Below are 12483 nucleotides of genomic sequence, written 5' to 3' on the forward strand. Positions count from 1 at the left end.
TCCAAAACTACCTGATAGATCTGGGCTTAAGCATTTCAGTTTTTCACAGATAATCGTGATTTAACATAATCCTAAAAATGAGTATGTAGATTTCCATATGTTGATTTATAAATATTTAAAATATAAAACATGCTTAACAGTTGTCAGAGCTATGAAGTAATGAACCAGATAAATATAATAGTTACTCAAGGTTTTTAGTTATATAAAATAAGTTGGCACTCAATCTGTTTTTAGGTTCAAATATTGTTATTTTGATTTTCCATAAAACAAGGAACATCTATTTATTCATTGGACCAGTCAAAATAAGAAATCACTTATCAACTTTGAAAAACCCAATCTCTAATCTAATAAATGTTGTTATGCCAATATAGGATATGTTATCCCAGAATGCACAACAAAATTTCCTTATAGCTTTCTTCCTTCCCTACCCCCACTACTATCTTTCAAGGTTTAAGTCTACATATATCTCTGTGTTTAGGAGAGTATGTATCCAAACACAAAGAGTTCCCACAATGACCTGCTAGTTCCCAACTCCACTTTGTCCCTATTCCAAATGGTAACTGCTCTCTACCTCAAAATTACTCAAAATCTGTGTTTTCACAAGCCTTAGTCTCTCAATGTGCTATAAATCCAAAATATTACCTCCCCCAAAGTAATGCTGGAAATATGGGTATTCATGAATGGACATTAACTTACACAACCAGACATAAGCTATAGAAATTTCGGCCTTTCATAGTCCAAACTGAGAGATATCTACCAGCAGAAAGCTTATGTGCAGCTGACAACTGACATCATTTATTTCAGGTACTCAGGTACTTTCTTCAGAAATGCTAAGTTTATTACAGAGAAGGTATAAACCAAAGGATACAATTTTATGTTTTTCCTAACAATACAAGCTGAAAGAATAGAATACTCAAAATAACAAAGAAAAAACAAATGAATAACAAACTGTGTTGAAAAAGGAATATAGTTAAAGGGCCTGATCATGTGAGAATATTCCCCTTAGCTACAAAAATCTAAAAAAGGAGACTAATAAGAAACTTCAGGGCAAAAGATTCATATATATCCCAAAAATGACAGTTAAATGATATAATTTTTATAGCTTTCAATAAAACTACATGGTTTTAGCACATCAATAAAAGCAAAGTTTTAAAGCTGAGACATACATTGTTATTAATGACATAATGAATTCACTGCAGAAGCTAAGGCTGACAAGGCCAGCCAGGATTTCAGGTTTTCTCTTGCTTCTGCTGTGTTTTCCACAGCATGTCATCACTGTGACTGACTAGCAAAATGAAGGTGGCTGCTGGAGCCTTTTCTTGAAGTTGGGCCAATTAAACTCTGTAGCCTCTCACACTAGCAATGTTTACTGGCTAGCTCCTGAACAGTAAAGGTGCCAAATCAGATTTCCTCATCACTGACTTCCTTCACTTCTTATCAAGTCTATCAGCTATTTCTAGCTACTCCAATGTCCCTGGAAGCAGTTTTCTATTGATGACCATTTTCCCACCAGTTTTACAAGATCAAAAACATTTTAGGCTGAAGGGAATAAAGATTTACTCTGGTAGTTTACAACCATGGTGTTGCTCCACTGGATATCTTGCGACCCAGTTGTAAGATGTTATAATTTCATGCAAAGATGGGCACAGTAAAGGACAGAAGTGGCAAGGACCTAATAGAGTAGAAGAGATTAAGAAGAGGTGGCAAGAATACACAGAAGAATTAAACAAAAAAGGTCTTAATGACCCAGATAACCACAATGGTGTGGTCACTCACCTAGAGCCAGACATCCTGAAGTGTGAAGTCAAGTGGGCCTTAGAAAGCATCACTACGAACAAAGCTAGTAGAGGTGATGGAATTCAGTTGAGCTATTTCAAATCGTAAAGGATGATGCTATGAAAGTACTGCACTCAGTATGTCAGCAAATTTGGAAAGCTTGGCAGTGGCCACAGGACTGGAAAAGGTCAGTTTTTATTCCAATCCCAAAGAAAGGCAATGCCAGAGAATGTTCAAACGACCGCACAACTGAGCTCATTTCAGATGCTAGCAAGGTCATGTTCAAAATTCTTCAAGCTAAGCTTCAACAGTACATGAACCGAGAACTTCCAGACGTAAGGGCTAGATTTAGAAAAGGCAGAGGAACCAGAGATCAAATCGCCAAATTCACTGGATCATAGAAGAATCACAGGAATTCCAAAAAAACATCTACTTCTGCCTCATTGACTACACTAAGCATCTGACTGTGTGGATCACAACAAACTATGGAAAATTCCTAAACAGATGGGAATACCAGACCACCTCAGTTACCTTCTGAGAAACCTATATGTGGGTCAAGAAGCGACAGTTAGAATCTGTCATAGAACAACAGACTGGTTCAAAATTGGGAAAGGAATATGTCAAGGCTATATATTGTCACCCTGCTTATTTAACTGCTATGCAGAGTACATCATAGGAAATACCAGGCTGGACAACTCACAAGTTGGAATCAAGATTGCCAGGTATGCAGATGATACTACCGTTATGGCAGAAAGCAAAGAGGAACTAAAGAGTCTCTTGATGAAAGTAAAAGAGAAAAATGAATCCACCTCCCAGAGTTCTGGAAATAAAAGCAAAAATAAACAAATGGGATCTAATTAAAATTAAAAGCTTCTGCACAACAAAGGAAAATATAAGCAAGGTGAAAAGACAGCCTTCTGAATGGGAGAAAATAATAGCAAATGAAGCAACTGACAAACAACTAATCTCAAAAATATACAAGCAACTTATGCAGCTCAATTCCAGAAAAATAAACGACCCAATCAAAAAATGCGCCAAAGAACTAAATAGACATTTCTCCAAAGAAGACATACGGATGGCTAACAAACACATGAAAAGATGCTCAACATCACTCATTATTAGAGAAATGCAAATCAAAACCACAATGAGGTACCACTTCACACCAGTCAGAATGGCTGCGATCCAAAAATCTGCAAGCAATAAATGCTGGAGAGGCTGTGGAGAAAAGGGAACCCTCCTACACTGTTGGTGGGAATGCAAACTAGTACAGCCACTATGGAGAACAGTGTGGAGATTCCTTAAAAATTGCAAATAGAACTACCTTATGACCCAGCAATCCCACTGCTGGGCATACACACCGAGGAAACCAGAATGGAAAGAGACACATGTACCCCAATGTTCATCACATCACTGTTTATAATAGCCAGGACATGGAAACAACCTAGATGTCCATCAGCAGATGAATGGATAAGAAAGCTCTGGTACATATACACAATGGAGTATTACTCAGCCGTTAAAAAGAATTCATTTGAATCAGTTCTGATGAGATGGATGAAACTGGAGCCGATTATACAGAGTGAAGTAAGCCAGAAAGAAAAACACCAATACAGTATACTAACACATATATATGGAATTTAGGAAGATGGCAATGACGACCCTGTATGCAAGACAGGAAAAAAGACACAGATGTGTATAATGGACTTTTGGACTCAGAGGGAGAGGGAGAGGGTGGGATGATTTGGGAGAATGGCATTCTAACATGTATACTATCATGTAAGAATTGAATCGCCAGTCTATGTCTGACGCAGGATACAGCATGCTTGGGGCTGGTGCATGGGGATGACCCAGAGAGATGTTATGGGGAGGGAGGTGGGAGGGGGGTTCATGTTTGGGAATGCATGTAAGAATTAAAGATTTTAAAATTTAAAAAATAAAAAACTAAAAAAAAAAAAGTGAAAAAGCTGGCTTAAAACTCATCATTTAAAAAACTAAGATCATGGCATCTGTTCCCATCATTTCATGGCAAATAGATGGGGAAAAAAATGGAAACTGTGGCAAGTTTTATTTTCTTGGGCTCCAAAATCACTGCAGATGATTGCAGCCATGAAATTCAAAGATGCTTGCTCCTTGGAAGAAAAGCTATGACCAACCTAGAGAGCATATTAAAACAGTAGAGACATCACTTTGCCAACAAAGGTCCCTATGGTCAAAGTCCCTATAGTTTTTCCAGTAGTCATATACAGATGTGAGAGTTGGACCATTAAGAGCACTGAAGAATTGATGCTTTCGAACTGTGGTGCTGGAGAAGACTTGAGAGTTCCTTGGACAGCAAGGAGATCAAACCAGTCCATCCTGAAGGAAATCAGTCCTGAATATTCAGTGGATGGACTGATGCTGAAGCCAAAGCTCCAACAGATGTGAAGAGCCATCTATCTCATTGGAAAAGACCCTAATGCCATGAAAGACTGAGGCCAGGAGGAGAAGGGGGCGACAGAGGATGAGATGGTTACATATCATGGTTACAACTCAATGGAAATGAGTTTCAGCAAATTCCAGGAGACAGTAGAGGATAGGGAAGCCTGGCATGCTGCAGTCCATGGGGTTCCAAAGAGTCACACACAACTGAGCAACTGAACAACAATAACTAGACAAAAGAGAGACATCGCAGAATGTTAAAAAGGAGAATAATACATGTGTTTCTTTAAATAATTACTCTAGAAGAAGAAGGGAAAGTCAGAGGAAAAAAGAGACAAGAAAAAGAAAAATCATTAGGATGTCATTTGCAATATATCCAGCAAGTGACAATGAGGCATTTGACTCTAACAGTGAGGAGTCAGATGTGAAAGATTAAATGACACGCCCAAGGACACAAGTCATGGGAACTGCCAGAACCAAAACCTAGGTCTCTAGGTTGCACTGATCCAGGAATGATGTATAGAATAGATCTGCAGAAAGACCTTTATCATGAAATTTCTAAGACTTCTCTTTAAAACTGCTTTGGTCACAATGCTTATTTTTAAGTTTAATTTTATACTATAAACAAACTGTGGTCCAAAATGAACATGATAATATCAACTAGCACAACATTTAGGCAGGTAACTAAGTAAAATTCAGTATAATTGTATTAAAATTTGAAGTTGAGCTTTCTAATCTAAAAACAAAATACTTTATCATAGAAAAAGTGCAGGGATTTGAAATACACTTTTTTTGGTAAAAGTAATAAGCTATTTCCAGACACAAATTTATAGGATGCAATCCTTATAAGTGAGCTTTGAAATAAGCTTTTTAAATGAAGCCCTATCAGAGAAGTCATTTAAGAAGCCAGAGTCACATTATATTAATGTGAAAAGTATAATAAGATAAATACATCATATGATTCTCAAATGACATAATTAATGTAGCTTATGTGACATATTCCTATTAATGATCTTTTATTATGTATGAACAGTAAAATAACATTAGATAAGCAATGAAAAAATCCAATCAGTAGCAGCTTTCCTGAAGGTTTTGACTGCAGTCTTATTTACACAGTGTTATCTGATACTAATCCTTGGATTTTAAAGAGCAAAAATCACTGCAGAATTGTAAACAAACATGTTCCTATGAGATGATCATTTTAATTACTATCATTTCTGTAAATACAATATAAAAATAATGTGCTACATGATCGCCTCTTAAGGGGAAAACAGATTCTGCCAGGCCCATAAGGTTATGTTAATAAAAGAATCGTGACCCTGGATCCGATCCTAGCCCACAGAGCCTGATAGTGTGTCTTAACAATGACTACTATGGAACCTGTGTGGAAAGTATAGCTGTCCCCTCCCCGATACTGTCTACAAAAGATCAGAAGTGAGTGTCAAAATACTGTTGTTTTCTTTAATAATCCATTACAGTCTAATACCTATGAGCCAAATGAAATATTTTGAACTTTTTTACATTTAAAGATCATACCACCCTAAAAACAGATACAAGTTTTACAAAGCAATACTTCTTATTTACTTTTACATCAAATAAATATCTACTGAACAACTATATTATCCTTGGCACCAAAAAGAGAGGTGTGAAGTATTGTTTCTAAACTCAAGGAGCTTGAAGCATAATTGAGAGGCTGATTTTTAAAAAGGTGGGGGGAGGGGTGGCTTACTATCAGTAAAGCACAATCTAGATTTTAAATGCTCCAGGAATTCAGAAGTAGATAAAATCACTGTTTCTTCAAGAAGGGGAGGGAAGAGCATCTTGGTGGTAGTATCCAGAAGCGAGGGAGCAAAGCTACAGCTAACTGAGCTCCTCACTGATCCTGAGGGCGGAACATGATTAATCATGTTCTGGCGGTTTCTTTGTGAAAAAAAGGTAGCAGACTCTAATTGAATACTCCAAAGCCCACATCTTGAATTTTAGTATTTACTTAAACCCAGCAAATAAGCAGAAGAAAGAAGAGTAAAGAGCTCCCTTTCAATCATATACCCCAGCTGCATGCTCAGTTAGAAACAAAGAAACCTAGAACCTATGGTCATGGTATTACGGTGAGCCCAGAATTTACAAAAGCCAGCACTGGCAGTGGCTGACAGGGCACCAGGACGGCAAGTTACCAACCAGTCCTAGCCATGAGGCCCAGCTACACCCAATGCTGCTTGGATCAGTATTCTACTGATGATCTTCCTAGCTTTGCTGAATCACATCAATGTAGTATCACTTTTCATTTGTAGCCTAAATGGTTTTTATGAAACAGTTTGACAAAACACATGGCACGTGACTGCACCAACCACAAATGTGTTAGCACACCCAGCCAGAGACCACGGCAATGACTGGATCTGTGAGTATTCTTACAAGTGTAAAAAATAAACATAATCTTTGTAAAGACTTATTTGTGCCCTCTAGGAGTTGAATATTCTTTCAAGGAAGCTTCCATTTCCAATGTAGAAGAAGCAATAAGAACTGTTCTCCAGCCACCTCCAAATAATCACACAGTATTTGATAGCTCAGCTTATTTTTAATCTTCCATGAACTCCGTAGAATTTTATCTGGATCCTTGTAACATGATGATTTGGGATTATGAATGCAGTGAATAAACACAACCTTCTGGTATAGCAATTTAAGTATCACAGAGTGAGTAAATACTTCAGAGTGAATCCTAACACTTGAAACAGAATCTTCCAGAGTCCAGAAATCCACCTGACTGCCAAGAATAATACTTCCGTGGTTCAAGCAATACCAGTACCCAGAGGGGTTTCCACAGACATAACCGCATGAGTTACTGTGTACTGGGTAAAATAGAAAAAACAGACATTTATGAATGTATATTTTGCAGACGTCTTAAAAGTACTCATAAATATACAGTTTACAAATACAGAAGAAATTGAGGGGAGGGCTCTAGGAATACACAGCATCTGTTTAAATTGCTTGATCATATCATTTCTTCTACAGGTTTTCCTCACCCTAACTCTGATTTTTATAGGTCGGGGGGGTGGGGGGGATGCATGGATCTCTTATCTAAAATACATGAAACCAATCTCACTGAAAGAAGCTCTATGATAAGAACTAATACATGAGAGATTCTGACTTCAGGATGAGGTAGAAATGACTTTGTTTCAGATAGCAAATTAGATAGCAAAGAAAACCTTTCAATTTACCAGGCTATATTGAAGCAGTGTTTGTTAGATTTTCTAGCAATAAAACAAATGCACAATATCTTCTCATGCATTTCACACAATTTCTATTTCAGCTCTGATGTAAAACATGGTATCACACATCATGCCACAAAGAGTCAGTTTAGCTAGTTCAAGTAAAACACCAGGCAGCTGCTAACAGAGACAGGTCATGGCTGGGGAGGCGCACAGCACATTCAGTTCACTATGTTTTCCCTCAGAAGAATGTCAATAAAAACCAGGCCAAATTAGGTATTTGGGGGGGTGAGGGGAGGAGTCCTGCTATGCAGTGAACCACTGTTCACCTAACAGCACCAGTCAGACAAGTTAGCAAAAGGGAGCCCTAGCCAAAGCTACAGCCACCAACAACTTGAAGAAAGCTGTCTTTCTCCCTGAATGTCCTGGGGTAGCGACCAGTCCCACATTTAGAAACGTTATTTCTGGGGCCAATAGCAATTTATTTTGATAGAACCACTGGATTTTTTTTTTCGTGAGTTCTCAACAAAGGAGCCATATTAGGAAATAATCTCGCAAAAAGCAAAGTGCCCCCTCCCCCTCTTCCCCACGATCGATGCACACACACCCGTGCAGGCTGCCACGCACAGACACACGCCCGTGACAATGGCTGGCATGTTCACTCGCGCTGGCCCACGCGGCCGTCTGGAGCCCCGCGGGCAGAAGGCCCAGCCGGCCGGCCCCAGGCGCTTAGGCTGGAGGCCCCGCGTTCCCGCTGCCCGGGAACCAGCTGCTGGGCGGTTGAGCTGGGGATGCTCGCCCCCCAGCGGGGCCCTGGGGAAGCGGCTGCCAGCGGCTCAGAGCCTATTAACCCCTGGGGGAAGTAGGTGCTGCAACACCCACCTGCGAGGACATTGGAGTGTGTCGGGAACACAACCCCAAATGGCTCCCCGCAGACGAGGCGCCACTGAGCTCTTAGACCCCGGCAGCTCTTGGCTGGCTCCAGCAAAGCTAATCGTGTTGCTAGCTCCACCGGGTTTCTAAAGCAAAGGGATGTTTCTGAGCTGTCACCCCTGAGAGTCCGGGCATACCAAGAAGGAAAAACTTAAGAGGGCAGTGGACGCAGATCAGACTTGGTAACTCGTCCCTAAGGAACTGGCCTAAGTCCCAAAGGGACAGAGCTATTTGGACCTGCCCATCTAGCTAACTATGGAAGAGGTGGAGGGGCCCGAGGGCAGCCGCCCCCTGTCACCCCTCCCTGGGTCGGGCATCAGGGCCCCGTCCCCACTCCGGGACACTTACCTTCTTCCGGGGCTGCCATTTCATCATATTTGTACAGCCGATATGTGGAACATCAAGATGCTGGCTGGGGGCTGGGGGCAGATGCAGGGCAGCGGCGACTCCAAGTCATGCTGCCTCCCTCCCACCCCCTAATTCTTTCCCATATTCACCGCGAAGGGAAAGAGCCCAGGAGAGTCCAGTCTTTTCGCCTTCAGTTCAATGAAGTATCCCCAAACCAGGAACACGCTCCCCACGGGGCTAGGAAGTCCCAGCGGCAACCAGCGTACTCCAGCCAGAGCGGAGCATTTTCCCCTCGGGCCAGTGCCCGCAAAAGGAGCCTGCGGCAGGGGGTCTCCAAGCCGGCGCAGAGACCCTCCCTCAGAGAAGAGCCGGAGAACGCAAGCTGCTGCAGAAACCCAGTCGGGTTCCTGCCATCCAAACCCCTTTTGACGAATTCTCCTCTTCTCAAAAAAAGATTAGACAAGCAATCAAACCCTCACGCGCAGCCTGGAGCAATTCCCAAAATTCTGAGTGTATTTCTCGTTTGTAAAATTTAGCAAAGAAAATTCCAAAGATCTGTAATCAGAGCTTCTTTGCGCTGTTTTCTCTTCCTTCTTGGATAACTTGGGGAAAGGATCTACCCTTCCCGAAATGTCTACCTTCCCTTAACACTGTAAATAGGAAAACTTGGTTTGTGTGTTTAGATTTTTTTTTTTTTTTTAAATTCCCAAGAACCTTAGTGGGGAAAGGCTGGAAGGAAATCCTGCAAGAACCCAACTCCACAGCTCAGTCTGCACTAATGACTTCCTTCCCTTCAGTGCGAGCACAGCCTGCCCAGCTCCAGCCACACAGAGCAAATGGTTTCTGGGTCTTAGTGCCACGACATCTCCTTCAAAGCAAAAAGTAAAGCACACAGTTTCAGAGGCACCTCACAGGTCCCAAGGAATCAGAGCCAGAAGAGATCTACAGAAGCAGGAGACCATTTCAAAAGATCTTGATTTGTGAGTTATATCAATAGACCAAAGGGCTATGTAATCTAAAAGTCTGACTTGAAGGAAAAAGATTTAAGGTATCTGACAAGGTTAAAATTTTAATCGAAAGTAGACTCTGCTTCTCTAAATTTAGCACTGATTTTATTATTGCTATCAAGATTAAGTTTCATGCAGCATCTGTAAAATGATTCCATCCTACTTAAGGAGCCACATCTCCAAACACAAAATACAATGTAATTCTATTATTTGTCATCCAACATGTCTAGTAATTCTTATCACCATGAGGCTACTTTGATAGATGGGAATTAATGGGTAGTATAAGCTACTAGAATACTAACTGATGTACATAATAAAAACAGCTGATATGCCATCACTCCATTGTTCCAACCACGTTTAACGTATTACTCTCAAAGTTCTATAATATAATGCATTGGCAGGACTGACTGATGGGGATGATTATAAGCAGATAGGATACTAACAATATCAGATACAGATGTCATTAAAATACCCAAAACAGTTAACTAAAACAAATTATTTCTGAGTCTTTTTTTCTAAGCCTGAGTCTGAAATCTGATTATGAAATCATTATCTTTAAAAAAGATAATATTAGCAATTATAGCTAAAGGAATAGGCACTAGTTCTTAAGCCATAATCTACATCATAGGTACATATCAGCCTTACTGCTCTGCTCAATAAAACTACTAAGTGTCTATGATGTAAGCACCTGTTATTTGCCAGCCCCTGTTCCAGACACTAGAAATATGAGTAAGAGGCTGTCCCTGCTCTTAAAATTACATACTGCAGGCTGGAGTCACAAATAACACCAATACTCTGTGTATGTTCTAACATCCAAATCATTTTTCACAGCTTAACATGGATAGCTTAGTAATACCGAAGTTCAATAAACTCCAAACCAAATTCATTAATCTTCCCCAAAATCAGTTTCTCTTCCCAACTTTCCTATATCTGTCCATAGCACTGTTATTCTTCTAGGATCACAAACTAAAACTTTAATTAACATCATTCCTATGTCTAATCTATCACCAAGTCCTTTCACTTCTTTCTTAGACATTGCTTTCAAATTCCTGCTACTGATATCTGAGGTCAGAGCCTCACAAAACAAACATATATTAAGTCTCAACTGGGTGCAAAACATCATATAGGATAGAAAGATATAAAACCAAGTCTCAACACTAGAAGTTAAAAGAAGTTAGGACAGAGCTGAAGGCCTATAAGAAGACAACCAGACATTTGCCTTGGTCAGTTAAACAAACGAGTTACGTGTTTAATAGCATTCCAAGAGACAGAAGAAGAAACCACTGTAAACAGGGATGGCCAAGGACGGTGTGACAAAGGAATCTGAAACAAAACTCAAAGGAGATACAACTCACTCTAGAGCCAAAAGCCAAGGTCCTTATCACAGGCAGTAACGCTCTTCAGAATTGCAGAACTCACCTCCCACCCACTCTGCCCCCGACTTTCTCAGACCCTGCCCTACTGGCCACCTCACTGTCCCTCTTCCAGAACCACTTTTCCCCCAACATCTTCTTGGATCTCGCCCTCAGTCCCTTCAGTGCCATATCATATTGGAGAAGCTCTCTCAGGGTCCCGCCTAAGCCACAGCACTGTGACCCACGCGCTGTTGCTGTCTCTCTTCCTCGGGCTGCTTCAGTTACTCCACAGGCCTCATGGCATATATTAAGAGTTTATGAATTTAATGTCTTACATCCCCAAGAATATAAGTTACAATGGAGCAGGAACTTTGTCATAAAATCAACACCCAGTGAACAGTGCCTGATGCAACAGTCAATAAATATTTGTTGAATGAAATAACTAAAGAAAAGGATAAATAGTGTGAGCAAAGGAGGCAAGCCTATGTAAGATGTAGTCAAGATACAAAATATATCAATCTGCCTAAAATTAAAGCTTAAATATGAGAATGTTAGAGGCAGAATGTTTCTTGTTCAGCTCTGTAATCCTCAGGGACCAGCATAGTGCCTGGCACAGCAGAGGTGCTCAATATTTATGGGATGAAAGAATGGAGGGAGGGTAGAGATTGAATGATGAATGAATGAAATTCCATTCCATTCCATATAAAGTAAAAGATACTTTGGCAAGGTACATTGGAACCAAATGGCAGGGAAGAATGTAAGGCAAAGAAATTTGGACTTTATCCTACAGGAGGCAGGGCATTAAACGTATTAACAGTGGTCAAGAGGCACACTGAAGCAACATTTTTAAGCAATCTAACAAAATATTAACCATGACTTTATGAGGCTGCTTTGTACATAAACCTTTAGGTTTTTAAATTATGTGCATAGCTAAAATGTTTATAATGATCATTCGACAGATATCAAAACTGAAATCACAGGAGTTAACTGACCTTTTCAATGCCACGGGGCAAGTCAATGGTAATGGAAGGATTAGAATCCAGGGCATATAAACCAACACCTGAGTGATGGAGGCAGGAACCTACAATTGGTTAGGAGTCAGAATAAAAGTTTCTATTTTTTACTCTGCCCCTGACATGCTATACAACAAAAATTTTCAGAAGGGCAAGGCAGGTGACATGAATAAATGAAACAGGTGTAACATAAGAGAGAATTGTAAGGATTATAAATTCAGAGAAAGATAAATCATGAAAAAGGAGTTACAACATAACACTAGTCAATTGATGTCATAGAGGAGTATCAGTCCAATGGTGCCAGACGCTCTAAATTTTCATGAGAAGCTAAAATTTTCCTGATTTTAACTGTTTGCTCAAAAGTTTTAAAGCATCCTAACAGGCCAAACAAAACATGCCTGTAGGTCTAAATTCCATCTGCAAGTCATAA

At 40.2% G+C, this 12483-nt stretch overlaps 1 protein-coding gene across 3 annotated transcripts in view; it reads right to left on the bottom strand.

Annotated features, from left to right (window-relative positions):
* Positions 1-12483, bottom strand: part of TTC28 (tetratricopeptide repeat domain 28) — a 568766-nt gene that overhangs the window by 401338 nt on the left and 154945 nt on the right. The window contains exon 1 of one of the 3 annotated variants that reach the window (XM_027956683.2): positions 8679-9458. The exons of the other annotated variants lie outside the window; for them this stretch is intronic. Coding sequence (XP_027812484.1) covers positions 8679-8705 — 27 coding nt within the window. The 5' untranslated portion in view covers positions 8706-9458. Of the gene's footprint in view, positions 1-8678; positions 9459-12483 lie in introns of those variants that run through there. 3 annotated transcript variants of the gene reach the window in all.

The sequence above is a fragment of the Ovis aries genome, chromosome 17, assembly GCF_016772045.2.
Source record: "Ovis aries strain OAR_USU_Benz2616 breed Rambouillet chromosome 17, ARS-UI_Ramb_v3.0, whole genome shotgun sequence".
Classification (NCBI taxonomy): Eukaryota; Metazoa; Chordata; class Mammalia; order Artiodactyla; family Bovidae; genus Ovis; species Ovis aries.